This window comes from Syngnathus scovelli, chromosome 7 (assembly GCF_024217435.2).
Source record: "Syngnathus scovelli strain Florida chromosome 7, RoL_Ssco_1.2, whole genome shotgun sequence".
NCBI classification, from domain to species: Eukaryota; Metazoa; Chordata; class Actinopteri; order Syngnathiformes; family Syngnathidae; genus Syngnathus; species Syngnathus scovelli.
The window spans coordinates 11,340,276-11,360,383 of record NC_090853.1 but is presented as its reverse complement, the minus strand read 5'-3'; the positions used below and the strand labels follow the sequence as shown (position 1 = coordinate 11,360,383).

The 20,108-nt window shown below is 40.6% G+C and overlaps 1 protein-coding gene across 1 annotated transcript; it reads left to right on the top strand.

Moving 5' to 3' along the window:
- Positions 1 to 440: 440 nt before the first annotated feature.
- On the top strand, positions 441 to 20,098 carry pafah1b1a (platelet-activating factor acetylhydrolase 1b, regulatory subunit 1a). Its single transcript, XM_049725502.1, has 11 exons — positions 441 to 629; positions 5,000 to 5,290; positions 10,320 to 10,404; positions 12,152 to 12,226; positions 12,457 to 12,663; positions 14,151 to 14,319; positions 15,183 to 15,285; positions 15,394 to 15,622; positions 16,101 to 16,202; positions 16,286 to 16,442; positions 17,354 to 20,098. The coding sequence occupies exons 2-11, from the start codon at positions 5,259 to 5,261 to the stop codon at positions 17,425 to 17,427; spliced, it is 1,233 nt and encodes a 410-aa protein (XP_049581459.1). The 5' UTR covers positions 441 to 629; positions 5,000 to 5,258; the 3' UTR covers positions 17,428 to 20,098.
- Positions 20,099 to 20,108: the final 10 nt, after the last annotated feature.

Here is a 20,108-nt window from a genome sequence, read left to right as displayed (position 1 = left end):
TACTTTCGTTTATTATGGCCAGTCTGCTTTTCTTAATAACTAATATTTCACTTAGTGTATACAGTATATTCTGTTGAAACACGGTAGAAATAACTCCTTTAAACAAAACAGACGTCAGTGGGATTAAGAAAAGTGTGACTGACCTGCATCTGAATAAAATTGTATGAAATTAAATGACAAATTTAGATACGGGAATAACAATCCTTTGTAGGGCGCAAAACATGAACTGCTAACAGAAAAACATGAACGAACGTTTAACATTAATCATAATTAAAATAAAAACTATCGAGGAGCACCATTTTGCGTTAACATTTACAATGCGTGCAAATAGATTTTCAGTGTTTCAAATAAACGTTTAAAATAGTGCCAAAGGTTGTAGTGCCCCCCCCTCCCTTGTCAAGGACGTGCGCGCTCCCGCCTCCCCGTGAACGCGAGCTCCGTGCGCGCCCCCGAGACAAGGCGAATGCGGTAGCCTACGAAAAAACAAGCGAGCGGCGCCGGAGACACTAGAGGGGCGCAGTTTACCTCCAGCTAACAAGATCTCAATTTGTAGCGCACATTTCACGCCCCGCTGGTTTGTGTTGCTGCCGGAGAGTGTTTTGGATATATTCGTGGACAGAGACAATAGGGTAAGTTGGGCTCGTTTACGAAGACGTCCTATGGTCGAAGGAGTGAGGCGTTAGGTGGGGAAAATGACGATGTGGCTGTAATTTTTGCACCTCCTTTTATGCCTCAAAATGGCGGCTAGGCCGCTTGGTCTGAAGCAGCAGGTAGCACATCAGCACTGCACTTTATTTCCATGTACACATGTGCAACATTGGGTTTATTCAAGTATTTGGCCTCAGTGACGAAGTTAAATTTAGCTAATTGAACTCAAGTGCACAATGGCACCCCCGTCTGCGTTCATATAACGAGTGCAGATTGTAGCTAACTTTCTGACTGCAATCATCAGCAGGCTAACGAAGGTAAGGTTCCGATTAACCTTATTGGTTGTTATAGTTCATATTTGGGATATCTTCTAGTGATGTGTGGTTGAAGAAACTCTGAGTGCTAACGACATGACAACATGTCACTGGGTTGGGCCGGAAGGTTACTGTTGGCATTTGTCATTACGAGAATGGTTAGAATACGATTTGGTGCTGTTTGACACTACGTCATTGCCGCTAAATATAAAATTGACACAGTCGGCACCATTGGTTATTATTCAAATCGGTTCGTCTTCTGCCTGCTCATTAGCTTCACTGCTAAGTCGGATGTTAGCATCGAGGAAGGGCGTCCGTTCAGTAATGGTCGCCCTGAAGGTTGCGTCTGGTTGTGTGAATAATATTTCATGAAATGCAGGTTGGCGAACCTTATAGTCGGTGTTTGGGTGTTTGTACACGACAGGGTTGTTTGCCGTCTCACCGGTGGGCGTCGGGCTCAGCTGGAGCTCCTTCGTCATGTGTGGGAGGAAATCAGGGTGGAGCGCATGCAAGTCGATGATGGTCTTCTCGGAATTGCGTCTTCGCCTTGCCCAACTCGGTTTCCCCTTACGTGTTTTTCTAGTCATGATTCCGAGATTGAATCGTTGTTTTTCTTCCTTCTTTCAAATTTTACGAGACGAAAAGATAACATGATTGGATTCTGATGTCTGTTTTAGTATGGTATGGTAATTTCATGAGAATAACCGATATCTATTGGGCTTTGGTTTTCTGTGAAAGGTGGGACCCTCGTTTATGACACTAGATTCTTATGCAGTTTACACATATATCAAGTCAAATTTCCCTACTGAAATGAATTGAAATGCAATCAGTCTGCACCAACTCCCAAATAGTAGAGATATTACACTGTATTGTGAAATACAAATAATACAAAGTAAATGTAACGGTTGATTGCCTCATCCTGTATCCCATTTCGGCTAATTCTGTCTATAGTGCATGCAATGAAAATTGTGATGCGTGACTGTGTACATGCCAAAATAAACAAATAAAATCAACAGACAAAACTGGTTTTCTAAAATGTAATGTAGCTGAAAGTTATAAGCACATTGTTGTATTCGTGTGTTGGTGTGTGCCCCTAAGTGGCACGGCCTAGTGAGTGAAGTCAGAAATTAGAGCCAATTGGGTTGGCGCTTAACCACGTGGAGTTCACGTGCAGATTCAGTTTCATGCACCTAGCGAATGTTTTTGTTTTGTATCTTTGTGTCTAACTGTTGGTCACATCAATAAATGGGTAAGAGTGCATCGTCGACTCGGACTATTTTGTCACTTGGTTCGAGCGGTGGGCGATTCTGGTTGCAACTGAGTTGTTTCGCTCTGCTTTGCTTTTATAAGTTGATGAGATGTTAGGTATATAATTAATTTGTAAGCCATACTTGCATTTATGTATGCAGTCTTTGTGATATTGCAGTCACTGGTTAGATGTTATATCTTGTATTGAACTGTTGATGTGTTTGGATCTTTTGGATTTTAGCATGTAAGTTTGTGTTAGCAGCCCCAGTTGATGCCACTGTTACTTTGTCTAATGTTGTCTGACTTATTGTCACTGTTAGGAAATGAAGGCAGTCTAGTTCCAGATGTTAGGGATGCTTGGTATTGAAAAAGTGAAAAAGGCTTTAACTGTAGTTCTCTGCTAGGTCATGCAAAGATGTCTGCAAGATTAACGGTGAAAATAAAATATGAGTAGTGTTGGTACAGTTGTGCATGTTTTTCCATTCAATGATTTTCATCTTGCAAAAATAGTCATGTGACAAGTTTCCTATTTTCCTTTCTTCATGTGCATTCGTTTGGTTGACGTAACCCTTTGCATTAAGATGGCCCACTCTCTTGAACTGTCCAAGACGAAGTTGTAAGCTTGGTGACGTCAAGTAACAAATATGTGCTCTGTAATGCATCGGGTGTGGCTCAGTCCAGTTGTGACTGAATAGCCGACTGCTGCTTCTTAAAGTGAAACAATGTTATTAGTCTAGAATAGCTTCTCCAAGGAACGCTAACCTGTTGGGTTTAATCAGGAAATGAAATGACACCCCCAGAGCACTTTGCACCGTTTTACGACGGTTCCTGCTTCTGCGACACAAAGACAACAGAATCAATAGCGGGAAGAACAAGCAGATTTATGGATGCACATCGATTGCAGCTTATTCCCACTCCACCATCATTTCATTCCCAATTTTTGAGCTCAGCCAGTTAAACTGATTGGTTGGTATTTTTTTCAAGACTGCAAATACAAATGAAAGTGGATTATTGTGCGAACAAAAGAAGCCCACAAATAACTAAAAATATGAAAATAATTTTACATTGCTTTTAAATGGCTAGTAGTTTCGCTACTGAAAACACAGACCTACAGGATAATTCAACATTTTATTAGCATAGAAAGTAAACTTGTAAAATCAAGTGGAAAATTATTTTTTTTCTCATTCATTTCAAACATTTTAATTTCAACTGTACAATAAATGTCAACAAATGTAGACTAGAAAATAACACTAACTATTTAAACTACTAAAATTCTACCCCTCAGTAATAATGAATAAGATTTTGACTACAAATGGAATTTTGAAGTTATGATTCAACTAATGATGTGCATGATGAAAAGATTGATACTTTAGTCCAGTGGCTGAACAGCTAGCTAGTAGTGGCTAAACTACTAATGTTTATATGGGCAGGTCAGAACAATTGCAATCACTTCCTAAAACTGTTCAATGCTAGTGTTGAGCTATTTTTGTCTTTATGAACCACAGCGGATTTGTTGGGAAACATCCAGAGACCCCGGCACGCTGTAATCAACACTCTATGAGAGATAAGCTGTCATTTGGACCTGTGTCAGATGCTGACATCACAGCTCAATAGTTAACTGGCAGCTACGTCATTCGCTTTCTGTGGAGCAGGTCCTCTGCAGTGTTCAAGTGTCAGTTATGCATATAGGGAAGCAAACACATTTCTATGTTTGTTGCTTTAACAATTTAATAGAGAAGGCTGCCAAGCAGTGAAATTATGTCTGCTGCCTTTGTGGTTTTAGTACAGGAAAAACGAGTGTCAAATACATGGAGACTGCTGCTCTGTAATAAACATCCCGAATTTGAATCCATTCTATACTATTTTTCTCTCTTGCGAACCTTTTGTTGAAATGTGTATTCACAATAAATACATTTAACGTAAGGCAACTATGCGATGCAGCACAAGATGCCTCATTCTGGAAAACAGTCTGATAAAGCATGTGTATGCAAATGAGGGAGTAAGTAATTGCGTAAGGATCTCAAAAAGAAGTAAATTAGCTCTGTTTAGACTTTTGTCTTTTGGTCAGTCGGGGAGATTTAGTCATCGTGGTCCCAGTAGACTAAGAGGCTTAGTGCGGCTCATAGTTGGCCTGCCGTTGGCTGTTTAGTTTGGTATTTTATAAGTCTGGTAGTGTATATATAAATATGTACACCCCATTGCATTTAATGTACCTTAGAAAGATCCCTCAACTGACAATATGTTGACCTTGTAACCAGTCAAAGCTGTGCTGTCACCTCCCTGTGATTTCCCCATTCATCACTCCGCTTGGCAGTTCTTTAGGAGGTGTGATAATGACACAATGACGTTTGGGAATTCGACGAGTGCGCAGCCTCTTTGGCCATGACGTTGACTTATTTTTCTGTTCTGTCTGCAATCTGTGATGGAAAGTTTGTCGCTCTTCAAATCTGGGTCAACTCTTGGATGTTTGCGCAGGAATTTGTAACCTGGAATTGTATTGATGTTGTGGATGCTTTTGCGAGCATCTAAAAATCCACAGAAAGAGTGATTGAGTTTTGTCGGATGGATGGCTTCATGCCATTTTTCTAATTGATGGGATGTAGTAATATTTTCTGAGTGCTGCTTTGACCTGGTAGAATAAGCAGTTTCCATGCATATTTTCTGCATTTAAACTGTTACAGGCATTGATGCAGCACTTCTTTGACCTACTATAAATATTTTCAGCTCCACCCACTCGCCATGTTATCTGTCATGCATACCTAACGCGCACCTCCATTTCTCCCTTTCAGATGCAGTGTAGACTCGGCTGTTGACTGGTCTGCAGGCTCTCCGCTTCTCTTGTCCCCAGGGGGCCCGATTCCTGCGGTCCCCGGTCTGTCCCCGGGCTGTGTCGGGTCTACACTAACTGACGCTATAGGAGTACACGGCTCATCCTCGCTCGCGTTGCTCGGATCCGCATAGCTCATCTCCCGACTGAGGAGAGCGCGGCAGCTACACCATCTACTAGCAAGCGGTCTCTCCTTGCCCCGCCCACACCATCCTGTCACCATGGTGCTTTCCCAACGGCAACGAGATGAACTGTAAGTGGCCAATACACCTCTGTTTTATGACTCCAAGAGTGCAGAGTCTAAATATCCCTTTCCAAGGTGTCAACAACCTTGGTTAGGATTTTGTTTGGATTTGCATGATCAGGATGAGGGCTGAAACTGGTATGCACAAGTAGAGCGGCATGATTATCAGCCCAACGAATGCAACTTGAAAAAAAATAGGTGGTAATAAAGTTTCTTTAAATTGACCAAAGGCTACCACTGCCAAAGCAGAAAGTATGTAAATGACAATGTTGCCATTATTCTTTCCAATTAAGTCCTTTTTGGGGAGGGGTACTCGTATTTCACTTTATACGCCGGTATGCTGCTTAAATCACTCAGTGCTTCTGGTGCCTCCGTGCAGTAGTTGCGCGATTGTTCCTTATTTAAGCAGATTTGGCGCAGTTTAGTGCACGGCTGCTTCCGGGGCTGGGTGGTATATTGAGGTTTAATGATATTGATGTTTTGCAGTCTGACACTATGAACAAAAAGTTTATATCTATATAAATTTGTGTCACAATTGAGATACTGAATTGGGTTTTGCTAAAAAGCAGTGGCAGGGAACTGAGTGTCTTCCATTTTGCTGTAGTGCACTGCTTCACTTCCTGTACAAGCCTAGTCTCGGCCTCCCTGCAAAGACATTACTAACCAATCAGAAGAGAAGGAGGTAAACATTTGAGCAGAACTTTTATTGTAATCAATTTATATTTGATGCGCTTAGGAAACTGTCTTTGCTTGTTGCCTTTTCCTGAAAATGCAGTACTGAGCAAAATACAGGAAACACATTTCTCTGCTGCTTTGGCTCAGCTCTCACCTGGCAAGCCACACCCACTAAGAAAGAGCACATTATTCACCACGGCTGGGACTCGGTTCAAAATGAACGGTCCAATCAAATTTGTCTACTTGCTGAGACGTATCCTTCATGTATAGTCCATCTTTATCATAATGGTGCCTGGGAGACATGATAATGTGATGGGTCATTTGGTTGGAGGTGGGTTGAGTCGTGAAAATTGTTATTAATAATATTGATAATTGTTATCATTCAGTTGATGTTTTAGTATCACACTGCAATATATCCTAAATATTTTATACAACTCTTTTTGTCCCCTTGGAAAAACAGACACTTTTAAAAATGCAATCTTTTTCATCTGATTCCGCTCTGATAAAAGTTACATGATCGGCTCTGCTTTCAGATCACGTTAGTTAGTGCATCGTGACGATCATAACATTCTGTCTTTTCTCTGCTCTTTAAGAGGATTTCAAAGCATTGATTTGGGTATCTGTCTTCCAGTGCGATTGCCGAATGCATCCACTTAACTTGTGTAATACATAACAAGGCAGCTAACATTCCCAACAATGTTTCTATGTTTTTAGATTAGTGCTGTGGGCGGGGCCTGTTGGTATGGGGAGCTCGTCTGGAATGCTAAGCTTTCATTAGCTCTGTACTAGTTAGAGGAAGATTCCAAGACCCCCCCCCAGCCAAAACCCCTCTTTTCCCAGTCTGTGGGCCAACAGCCCACAGGAAACGGGTGTCTTCAAGCATCAGATGCATTCCTATTCTAATGATGAATTGCTGTTTGTCTCAGTGACTTAGACAAACCTCCAACACATAGATTTTGTTCTTAAACAAAGTGATGTCAGAACCACAGTAGCAAATTTGCTGGCTAAAACAACGTAACTGTTGCGTAACTCTGGTTTGTTAAAAATGGTTACTTAGGATTGGCAACTGTGTCCGGCTGTCAGCATCAAAGTTACGTCTATTAAACCGTCTGATCATCTTGCAGGACAAGAATAGCTTACTTGCCATCAAATTTTAGGGTTTTCCATTTGATTGTTTTATATTCTGACTTTTTAAAAAAAAAAAAAATAACACATTTACTGTAATAATGACTTTTTTTTTTTTTTTTTTTTTTTTAATTATCAACAGTGACAGACTCCAGCACGATCCGACTTGCGTACAAATTCAGGTTACTTTGTCGCCATAGGAACTGACCTCAGTCATAAACAGAGCACCCCCTGTAATTGTAATGTGTAGAGTTTTGGGTAGTTTAGATTCATTGGCTGAGGATAAATATTTATATTTTAAATATTATTTTTCTAATAAGTTGCTATTTTGTCATCAACAGTCAGCTGTGTGATTCTGTACTCTCTTGACAACAATCTTTTTTGTTAATGCATAACCAATGAAAAGCACATTTGTGTGTCTTTACAGGGTCAGGGGACTCACTGCCCCAAGCATGTTTTAAAAATAGCTGAAGAACACAAACATGCTACTCCCCTTAAAGACCTGGCGGGCACCCGTGTGCTTTATTTTTTATTTTTTTTTAATTTCTCCTCACTGAACAAAGAATATGCCCATGGCCATCTTCCACACTGCGTACATTTGTGTATGTCATCCTCTGGCTGTGATCGCTTGATTGAATTGCACTGGCACCTTAACCTGAATGTGTACATACGCAAGTAATAGTCGACCATTAACCTGTGCTAAAGCGTTAAGGAATCCATACTTGCAAATATTTGTATGAAAAACACTCGGAGGCAATTGAAATAAAACAGTAAATACTGGGAACTGAGCAATCCTTGTGCAAAGAATTCTTACCCTGCATGCATTTTCTAATGCAGTATATGTGAGCACCATTGCAAACCAAGGACCTTCTGAATTTATTTTTTTTCAGTGAAATGCGCTTTTAACCCTGTCATCAAATGACCTGTTTATACGCCAACCATATTTGTAACAGACAAAAGTAAGGAGCTTGTAATTGCTTGTTATCTAGGCTCCTAGCCGCACTTGCATGAATACATTGAAGATGGGGATTGGAACTAGTTGAGCACAAAACACTCCCAGATCTCACACTCTGCACTACCTCTTGACTGCATTCCATCAGTGCAGCAGTTTGCTGTCAAAAACACTGGCGGAGGAGACAAAAGGACATTGTTCCAGTCATAGAATTTACTTTGTAAATATTGAAACTTATTTACAAATATAGTGACAGAGAGCAACGGCCTTGTCTTTAATGAGATGTGAGCTGGCAGGTAATGTGACAGCTAGTATAGCCTGTGAAAGTGATACCGATATTGTCAGAGACCAGCATGACGTCATGTCAACTGATATTTATTTAATTTTTTGAATGCCCTCTTCATTGATTTTTGTAGTAGAAAATTAGGAGGAAATGAAGTCATCTGCAGGCTGGAAGGATGGCTGACTCATCTCTCCTGGATGACATCATCCTGCTATCTGTTAATAACCATAGAAACCAGCCAGTTTGCTTTCATTCTTTTTTTACATTGCTTAAATAGTTATTTACTTGGGGTCCTGAGCATATCTGTGTGGTTAGGAAAAAAAAGATCTGCGTGTTCACTATTCAAAACCACCATCACCTCACTATAGATGGAAAATGTGCTAAACCCGTCATATTTATGGACAGACTTGACCAACTTTCAATTTTGCATGATTTGAAATTCAAGTACTTACAATTAAGTCATTGTAGTTTTTCAAGTCTTCCGCAGCATTCCATTGAGCATTTCAGTTGACGTTGAGACAGACAGCAACAGTTTGGACACACCCTCTCGTGTCACACCCCTACCACATCAAATAACTCTGCGTTTTAGCTGCCCTCACCTTGCACTGCTGTTTCTCAGATGTGTACGCTCACAAGTCGGCCCTCTTTTAGTGTTTGAAGTGGGCAGCCTGTCAGGAGTGTAGATAACCTAGTGCTAACCTTGAACTCTAATGAGAGCCCTCCTCTTGTCATGGGTATTCAGGTGGGCAGAAGGTGAGGTGCATGCAGCACAGACTGCGCTGACAGATTGCAACTCCCTCCCCCTTCATACTGGCACCCTCAAGCATTTTCTCCCATACAGCTTGTCTGGCTTTTCTTGGCTTTAGATGTACGGCTTGTGGTGTATAAATATAATAATTACAGAATGAATGTGTGGAGGAGGTGCAGATTAGATTTTTTTTCCCATGATCATTTTCACTGATACTACAGAAATATTTGGACAATGAAAGCTAAAAATATATTTTGCTAATCAAATTGTGTATAGATTTCATTGAAGATTTTTTTTAAATTCATAATAACCCATAATAATGAGCAGGCATTAGTGACTCACATGCGCTTGAAAATATCTTGCTGAGGGTAGTTCACTTCTGAGTGCAAGTGGTATTGAGTGAGTCACTCACTCTACCCAATTTCATTATGCAGAATCGAGCCGAACTTGGTCACAAGCTACATTCTTTTTAAACATGCCCTGAAACAACTCGATCAAAAATGAAAAAAAAAAAAAAAGCTCAAGGTCGACTCAACTATTGGCTCCCACTCCAGTAGTCGCAGTGCCTTGTCCTCTTGAATAAATCATGATCACATCTCAAATGCTGTCTCAGAAAGTAGCTAATCAGTAGAGAGCCCACATGGTATCTGTAAAGCTGAGTTTAATACTGAAGTTTATACACTCCTTGCTAGGTTAAATATCACTTCCCAGGTCTACCCTGACCAGAAATTAGTTGACACATTTCAACTCTTTCAACTCTTTCTTTCAGCTTTCTTATTAAACATCTTGTTTTGTGATGAACTGGATGGAATTGTCATAACCAAAAGCCTGATTACCTCAAATATGTTTTCTGGCTTTATTCTGTGTGTTTTGGATAGTGGTGTGACGAACACTGGGATCTCAATTATCCCCCCCTTCACCCTCCACATTGCAGTGATTCATTCTGTGGTGTGTTATTTGCCCACAGCCACAGAACAGGAGGTCATTATAGACAGCAGACAGATGTGATATCCATTGTGCTGGCTAGGTTGTCAGTCATACATATGGTGTCCGACTGATTTGTATACATTAAATGTTATTCTAATACATAGTTGAGACAATACATTTAGGTGTGTACTACATATACATACCTATTTTGAAATACATTTAGGTATATACATATACATACCTATTTTGCTACACTCATTATACTTAAGGCCTTATCTTGGTTATGGTGATCATAGGTTTAATTATGGATCCTCTTTGTATGTTCCAGAAATCGAGCCATAGCTGACTATCTGCGTTCCAATGGATATGAAGGAGCATATTCCACGTTCAAGAAGGAGGCAGAATTAGACATGGTAAGTAGAGTTTACACTGATCAGGATCGCATCGGCTGATTGTTTTATGGCCAGTTTGTGATCAGCTATAATGTCTTTAGCTCGCCAATCATTGATCCAATTTAAAAATGCCCTTTTGACAACCTTTTTGGTGGTTATTTTGCTTTTTCTTTAAAAAGTTTAGTTTTTACTGGGAGAATTATATATATATATATTTTTTTTTTTTTCACCCCGCAAAAATTTATTAAGATCCACCCCAAGCATGGGCTGCCAGTCGCCCATCCCTGGTCTAAATACTTAAAGACATTGGTTTAATGTAACCTGCAAAAAAAAGGTCATCTTATCACATCGTTTTCACCCTTCCCCCCTAACTTCTTATAGCATCTTCTCGTTTCACCTTACCTTCACATTTCACCTCACCTCTTTCTTTTGTGCCTTTATTCATTCCTCTGGCAGACGTTTTCTGAGTGGGAGAAGGTTTAATAATGGATGAGGATGAGGCACGGGGGGGGGGGGGGACCACATACTCTTGGGGTTTTATAGCTATGGCCAAAACAAACCTTTGGAAGCCAATATGATAGCCTTGAATATATTGCATTTATCAGTTGAAATTTACCTGCCTGTTAAATATAGCTAGTTGTGTTTGACTGAATAGAATGTTTTTGCCATGGCTCTTGTGACTGTCTCTGTGGTTTAGCAGGTTTTAATTGCAAATTTAAATGTGTCCACAACCAATTACTCTGTAGTTACATGAGAGAAAATATAGATATACACATACACTTAGATATTTGGCTCCATAATACCCACTGGTAATAAATTGGCAGCCTGCAGTGTAGTCTGGCACATTTTGTCACTCTCGTGTACGTTGTTAGCATCCAGGCAGATGGCCGGTTAGATGATAGCAGGCTTTTTTTTAAAAAAAATCAAAAATCAAAAAAACACTAATGCATAAATGACGTTTCCTTCAAAAGTCTTGTATATTCCTCTAACATGGCACGGTGCCTTGAGGCTCCTGGTAACTGTGAAAGCCTCATTGGCGGCCCTGCAAGGGTTTGAGGGTGGTGATTGTTGAAATTCACAACTAGCTCCTCAGCCTTGCCATTACACAAAAGCAGAAATTCTAAAGTAGCGGAGGGATGCAACCACCACCAATATTCAATGCTGATGTTTGCAGTGACGAGAGAGACATAATAAATGAGACTCAAACGAGGGAAATGGCGAGGAATGCTAATGCAAAAGAAGGCAAACAACTAAATTCTAAGTTTTTAAATGTTTATTTTCATTACATTCAAGAATTCACATCAATAAAATGCCTAAAAGTCACTTATTGCCTTGCTGATCAATGTCAATAAACTGTCATACCATTAAGTTGCCGACCAAAATGAATAATTTATTAATAGCAGACTTTGAAGAAATTATCATTTTGCAGTTGTCTGTTAAAGACTGTACATGCATTCTTTTGTTTTTCTAAACAACTCTGAAAGGAGTTGCCAACATATCCTGCACACCTTCCTCAGTTTAGCAGTTGGGTAGCTATTGTGGGAAGGGTCAAGACTTGTGTGTGCGCGTGCGTGTGTGTATTTGTAGTGTAGATGTTGTAAGTAGCATGCTTGCGTCGGAACCAAGCGTAAGTAATTGTTTTCTTTCATACAAGACATCTTCTCGGCTTGCCTCCCCAGCTGGTCCATTCTCACTGGCCTTTTTTGATTCTGCTGATTCTTCAACTTGTTGCCTTTTTGCATCCAACCCCCACCCTTGCTCCTCACAGAATGAAGAATTGGACAAGAAGTATGCTGGCCTTTTGGAAAAAAAATGGACTTCAGTCATCAGATTACAAAAGAAGGTTTGTTTTTTTTGCCACTTTCGCAGGAGGCTTGTGGGGAATGCAGTCTTGTGAATTGTTTGTGACATCACCCATGGAGCCACTTTACTTTTACTGTGTATTTATAATAATCTCTTTAGAATACTAACTTACTGACATTGCTAAAGGTTTTTAAGAATATTGAAACTCCCCTACCTTTAGTTTGGTTCAATAAACCTCCTACCGCTAACATACTTACTTGGTCTGGGCAGGTTATGGAACTTGAATCTAAACTGAACGAAGCAAAGGAGGAAATCACCCTGGGTGGACCAGTTAGTCAAAAGCGAGACCCTAAAGAGTGGGTTCCACGTCCTCCAGAAAAGTATGCGCTGAGTGGCCACCGCAGTCCTGTTACCAGAGTCATCTTCCACCCAGTCTTCAGTGTGATGGTGTCTGCTTCAGAGGATGCAACAATAAAGGTTAGTGTGGCTGAAAGGCACATTTTCTCCCCTGTATTGTGTATTTTCAATTAGTCACAGTATTAAAACCTAAAAATATGCTCACTCAAATATATTTTATTATTAAGATATGGTTGATTGTTTTTAAGTATTGATGGTAAATGTTGGCTTGAAACTACCATTTAGATAGTTTGCGAATGTTGTTTCATTCAATTCCTCTTCCATAATGTTGTAGTCCTCAAATCGGTCTGCTTCTCGAAGGCGTTGTTATGGGTGCACCTGAGATTGCACCAGCATTATCTTTGTGTGCCCAGAATCAAAGTGCAAACTCTCAATTCCAATAGTCTATTAAGCTGTTTGTTCTTTATAAATTATTCATCAAGCACATGTTCATCTGTTCATCCCTTTCCACTAGCCACCACGGTTTGCTCCCAGTGCAACCACTCCCCTTGGCACAATGCCACATTTCTATTCCTCATAAGCAGCATCTGCGCCACCAAGCCCAACCACCATCGGCGGAGCAAGGCTCTGAGCCCAAATCTTACATTTTGCTCCACCCTCCTGCTCTTGCTCTTTAGCTGCTTTCTTCTTTCTCTCTGTCTTTCTCCTGGCCTGCACTTATTTGGTGCCCTACTTTTTCTACCTCTCAACAGCCCTGTTGAATTTTTAATTGAGTAGACCTTGCATGCTTCAGATTGTTTTGACAAGTCAAACAAGCCAAAATAGCTTTTTAGTCTGAAAACTAAACTGAATAGACATTATGTGCAACTGCTTTTTGTAATGTTTTTGTCCAAAGTTAATTAAAGGAGGAGGCTACTATGCAAGGTGCCACCCAACTCATCATGAGTATAAAATAAAATAGATGCATAAAAAAAAGAGTCAGTGATAATGCTAAATGTGTCCGAGTAGCTTAGAGTTACAGGTTGCTGTAAAGGCTTATTTGCTCAAGATGCTGATGAAATGCGTAATGTGCTGATCAAGCGAATCTCCAAACACACGGGTTAACTCGGCTGATCTCTCCCCCTGTGCATTTTGTACCTCACAACCGTCTGGCACATTTCGCCCCTCTAGAAAGGGACGGTGGGGTCTCCCATTACCGTCTGGACAAAATCCCCCACAACCAAAGCAGTGAGGCGAGGAGTGTTTGTTTCTCTGTGACCGTCTGCTTGAAAACCAAACATGAGCAGCTTTCTTGGGTTTAAATCCATCCTGCTTCCTCCCATAATTACTGATTCTGTCTGTGCTCCATATTAGTGCAGTCATTAAAACCTTCAGGAGTACTTACAAAAGGTCTTGACCATGGAAAGAGACTATTAGAAATCCACAGTTAGTCTAACTTGTTGGAGCATTTTATGAGATCTGTCAAGGCTGTTCTCTTTTGTCATCTGTTGTGTTTAGCGTTGCGAAAGTGTGGAATATTCATGGAACGTTTCTGAGGACTGCACATGAAGAGACATAATGAACAGAACCTTGTATTCTGTGATCCAATTTGCCCGTGTGCTCCTTAGGTGTGGGACTATGAGACCGGAGACTTTGAACGCACACTTAAGGGCCACACAGATTCCGTGCAGGACATCTCTTTTGACCAGACTGGAAAACTACTTGCATCTTGCTCTGCCGACATGACTATCAAGCTGTGGGATTTCCAAGGTTTTGAGTGCATCAGGACTATGCATGGTAGGTTTTCTAACATGGCAACATTTTATGTAATTAATAAATAAATGAGTGAGTGAATGAATGAATGAATAACACTTAGAATGAATGAAAAAGAGAAAAGTAAAAAATGAAAAGGAACATTTGGAACATAGTTCAGATTTCCTGACAGCAACAAATTCGAGCTGACCCTAAAAATGTAATGAAATTACATTGAGCAGTTTCTATGGTACATATGTATACAGTATACTAAACTGGAGGAGATCTTCATTATGTAATGTGTCTGTTAAAATATTGTTTTATTTAGACTGGTCTTAATAGACTTTATACTTTTTCAGGGAGGTGGATGAGAGCTACTTAAAATCTTCCTCAAGCTCACTGTACAAAATCAGTCTGTAGAGAGAACTTTTGATTAAATTGAGGCTTCACATTTTCCCCTCTATTACTCCTTAGGCCACCTTTTTATTCACTTTCAGTTCACCCTTCTCAAACCCTCATGCTTTTTCATTAACTTAACAAAATGTGACGCCAAGCTGTTCATGTAGATAAGTGTTGAATGAGTCAATTGTTTAATGATCCTCTTACGCTACGTCCTGCATCACACAATACTAGTGTGATGTATGCCTGATACACACATTTATGGCTATTACTTATGTCTGTTGAGCGGGTCAAATCAGGTCTAACAACTTGGTAATCAACCCAATTTTGTATCCACTGTGAAATTGTGTGAAAGCCCAGCTCACTGCTTGAATATTATAGTCAGCACATTGTGCCCAAAAAAGCACATCATTTTGTCCTTTTGGTGGTTTTACACTTGCATCACCAAAATCTGACCCTGATTTTCCTCCCCCTTGTAATCTCTAAAGTTTCCAACTCTGTTCTTTTAGGACATGACCACAATGTGTCATCAGTAGCCATTATGCCCAATGGAGATCACATAATTTCTGCCTCAAGGGACAAAACTATGAAGATGTGGGAGGTGGCAACTGGGTAAGATCTTTTAATTCTGAATTATTTTTAAAAGTCTTTAAGTATTTATTTGCCTAGGTGTCATATTTATTGGGTGGTAATTCATCTCTAAATTTGTTTCCACACAAGTTACTGTGTGAAGACCTTCACTGGCCACAGGGAGTGGGTGCGCATGGTGCGACCCAACCAGGATGGCACTTTGGTTGCCAGCTGCTCCAATGATCAGACGGTGCGCGTGTGGGTTGTAGCCAACAAAGAGTGCAAAGCTGAACTGCGGGAGCATGAGCATGTGGTGGAGTGCATTTCGTGGGCGCCAGAGAGCGCTTATCCCACCATACTTGATGCCACTGGTTCTGAGGTGAGGGACGACTTGGATTTTAACCAGCAGTCTGGATTAGCGTAAGGAAAAAGACTAACCAACTGTACAAGTGTGGAGTTGATATTTGCACAATATTTCGCTTGACAGCCTTATCCCTGTTTCTTGATTTAAAAGCAAGTTCACCAGGTAAGATGACGTAAAGTATTTGCTAAGTTTAAGTCATTGTAGTCTTTGCTCAGACAAGCCTGTGCGTTTTGAATGTCGTCCAACTGGATGGTCCTCAATTTGTCTCCCCTTAGAATTGATATTTTCCACGGTCACTGAATGGTCCTTAATTTGTTTACTTTAACATAAAGAAAAACAAAAACATTTGTTGAAAAATAACTTATAATCTTTTACTTAGTCAACATATAAGTTTTCCTTTAGGGCGTCTATTTGACCAAAACCTGTCCTGCAATAATTTTGCTACATTGATTTATTTAATTTTTATTATTTTTATAATGTTTTCTCCAACCAGAGCAAGAAGAGTGGTAAATCAGGCCCTTTCCTGCTTTCTGGCTCCAGAGACAAAACTGTCAAGATGTGGGATGTTAGCATAGGCATGTGCCTTATGACACTGGTAAGGTCTATTTCAAGTGTGTAAATGTCTTTTCTTTTCAGTGCGGAAATCAATTTGCTTCATTTATAAATTCTGTACCACAGGTCGGCCATGACAACTGGGTGCGTGGCCTCCTTTTCCACCCGGGAGGCAAGTTTATTGTGACCTGTGCAGATGACAAGACCTTAAGGATCTGGGACTACAAGAACAAGCGCTGCATGAAAACCCTGAGTGCCCATGATCACTTTGTTACCTCTTTGGGTAAGCAGACCTCCTGTCCTCTTATCCCCTGCTATTATCTCATCAACTGCTGTCCCTGCCACTAGCTTATATACCCTCCTGCTTCCACGGCGATTCCTTGTAAACAAGACCATTATGAATCTCCTTTGCTGGTCTTGAGTGTCCTGACGGGTGCCACCAGTGAGCCATTCACCTCTCTTTTTCACTTCTGCTTATTGATACAGCTCAGTAATTCCCTTGAGGACTATCTCAGCCAATTATTTTGGCAAGCTGGTTGACATTTTTCTTTTAAAACTCTTAACTACAAACAGCGAGCGCTGTAAGCTGTTGAACATTTTGCAAAAGCTTCTTTGTTATTGTCATTTGTGCTCGCAACAAAACTTGTTTTTGATTTCTATAATCAATAGTGGTACAGTATCTTGGTGCGTTCCACTCTAAATGGAGCTGTGTCCCAAATAAGGGTCGGTACTTAAGTACATTTTCTCACCTCGATAGTACTCAGCAAAACAAATGGACTGGGTCTATATACAGGCAGGTATAATGACTGTGCAAACTTGTATAGGCAGCAATTACTTCCACCTTCAACTGCACAGTCGAACCAAAAGGAAAGGACACGTGAACAGAAACGGCGCATGTGAGACAGATACACATATTGTATAATTACACAGAAGTAATAATTCTCAGCGGGCTGAACAGTATCCCTTAACATGTCTGGCTCCACCCTTAGGCAAGTGTTTGTACCAGTAAAGGACTCCCTTTCAAGTGAACGTCTGGTGCTTGACAACTGTTTAAGGAACGAACAAAAACCGTTTCTCATGTGTTGCACTGTGCGTTATTAATTGACCATAACTTTAGCATTAATCACATATGATTGTTTCACGTTAATGACATGTAATGAATGCAGGTTTTGTTCTGATCTTTGTTCATTTCAGATTTCCACAAGACTGCTCCTTACGTGGTCACTGGGAGTGTAGATCAGACGGTAAAAGTGTGGGAGTGCCGCTGAATAGGACCTCCAAAGATTGGACCAGCACCCCGACTACCCAGATGGTCTTCTGGACCCTGCCCCCCCCACACCCCCCTTCCCTCACCCTGTCATTCTCCCCACCCCCAACCCCCCTCTCACCTAAGCTAAACTTCACCCGCACATCTTCATCTCCTTCGGCTGCACCTGCCACCATGGTTACTTACTCATTGCGCTCTCTGGTCTAATAATCTCTGCCCCTCTATGTAAATTATTCCTGGATGTAGATCAAGCTATTAAATGTTACACAAAAAAAGTATTCTTGCATGGTAATCAAAACTTGTATACTGTAAATTTGCATAACGTCTAGAAGTACCATAGGTTTAACACAGGGCTGGCCGTCTGTCACGCAGCCTTACTGACCAACCGAAGGCAGATGTTTTTGATGTAGGGCACTAAAAAATAATTTAAGAAATGACAGTGTCTTTATGTGTAAGATTACTTTTGGCTATTTTTTTTTTTTAAGAACTTTTGTCTCCCTCTTTCTCGCTCTCCTTTCCTGTCCTAGTCTGATGGCACCTAGCTTGGTAAAACCTTCGAGCGATCAGGCAGAAAAAGCGTAGATGGTGATACTGTATGTCGGCCTTTGTTATTAAATAATCTGTAGCTTTATACCATCACTTCTCAAATGTGCATACCATTTCTCTTCATGTGGAGCTTGCCCATATTTTAATGGTTGTATATACCAATCTTGCAAACTGTTGTCCTTGGACCTCGGGGTGGGGAGCTTTGACTCTTGTCATATGAACAAATATTAGGCTTTAGTTGAAACATCCCATTAAGTACAGCACTGAGCTATTCGTTAAAGTTTAGTGGAGGCTGTCGGTGTGCGTGCCTGAGTGGAGATCAGGGATTACGACAATTTCTAATCTTCAGCACTTGATAATAATGATATTGTCTCCTTTGCGTTTTCTCTGACCTTCCCTTTGCCCCTCAACTCCCAGCCAATTTACCTACCACCGTAGGATATTTGTGTAATATAGGAAGGATGTATAGACTAACGATACTTAGTTGTCGCTTGGCGCGTCTAAAGACTACAAACATGAACCTTCTCTTGCAAAAAGAGGAAAGGAAAAAACATGGCAAGTTGATGTGCTCTCCCAGGTTTGATATTTGGGATATGCAATGATATCTTAATTTCTGAGGGGTGAAAAGCATGTTCTGCTCAATAAAAATAAGTTGAATCGGTTTTCTGTGAAAATATGAACTGTAAATTTAGCTAGTTAAGCCATTTGGCAGTTTTGTAATGTTGTGGTGAAAGGTGAGCTGAATAGAAGTGGGGGTAGTTTTGGACTGTGGAGAAAGTGTTAGCAGCGAACATGCTAAGTCACGTTCAAGCTTCATATGTTCTCTGTAATATGAGCATCTTTATTGAGCAGCCCCACAAACCACATGACGTGTTTCTGAGTGGCATTCTTCTCAAGGTTAATTTTAACTGGGAAGAATGTCTGATAGATTGGGATTTTAAAAAAAAATCCACCAATCATTCCTTTCCCACTTGTAGGACATGAAATGAAACATCAACCGAACAGTGTTGGTTCATTAGTCTTGCGCATCCCCGTTTACGCTAAATCTTCAACTCTATTGTTCAAAGACGAATTCACTGTTGATAAGTGCATAAACCTATAATTTTCCAATTGCAGTTTTCCATTGCTTCAATAAACTCATTAGCTTCTTTGCTACATTTTTTTTCTTTTCACGTGTGTACTGGATGTGGTGCTCTGCTGCTGAAGCTCCTCGCGGTGTAAAATGTGACCTGTTGATATACGGTATAGCGCTGCTGCACGGTAATCTACATCAGGGGCTGAAGTGGTCTTAACACATTAAGGTACATAGTGGCTTAACAGTGACAGCGGCATGACAGGTGTTGAGAAAAGGATGCTCAGTATGTCTAGACCACTCAATCCCTCCTGTAGAATGGACTGATTTATTGTGAGTGTGGCTCTTCCCCCCCCCCCCCCCCCCCCTCCTACCTTTTTTCCCCAAGGGGGTTTCTACACTTTAAAACATTTCGTCAGATCAGGTTGATCCAAAGGAGAAACCTCTTTTAGGGAATGTTACAGCTATCCCTTAGGTATATTCCGCCTGACTTTGTAGTAGAAAATTTGGAATGATAATGGCAAAGTATTGTGTTCAAGCTGATACCAAAAAATGTCTACATTCTGGTTTAGCCAAGAAACCAGCCTTTAGTCCATTTAGTCCATTATTGCCACCAATTTTAGAAAATATGCTCTCACCCTCAGGGCCACACTATGACATGTCAGGCCTTAGACTATTCCTCCAGTGATTTTAAATTAAAGATGTAAAATAAAAGATTGATGACATTTGGGGGGCTTTTTTTCTAATTTATGGATCACAGCTACTGTGTTGTATGCAAGTGTTTCTCCTTTCCCAAGCAATTATTTTGCTCTCTGGTCTGGCTTGAGTGGCCTGACTTGAGTTTTTGCTGTCTGTGTGTCATTTCTGCCTCAAGTCAACCAGTCCTCTCTAACATGCGTGTGAACCTCATTGAGGGCTTCAGACTGCACAACAAGCTCTTACTTGAGAGTTCATGATGTTTTCACCACTATGGTCTCACTCTTCACGCTACAAACTGTTAACAATATACCTGGATGTCAATTATTGTTTGCAATATAATAAAAACAAATCTGCATATTTGAGTA

Bases quoted from the DNA above. Each gene is read 5' to 3' on its own strand.
- pafah1b1a (XM_049725502.1), top strand. From the start codon at position 5,259: ATGGTGCTTTCCCAACGGCAACGAGATGAACT. The intron at 5,291-10,319 runs GTAAGTGGCCAA...TGTATGTTCCAG, and splicing joins CAACGGCAACGAGATGAACT to AAATCGAGCCATAGCTGACT. The intron at 10,405-12,151 runs GTAAGTAGAGTT...TGCTCCTCACAG, and splicing joins AGGAGGCAGAATTAGACATG to AATGAAGAATTGGACAAGAA.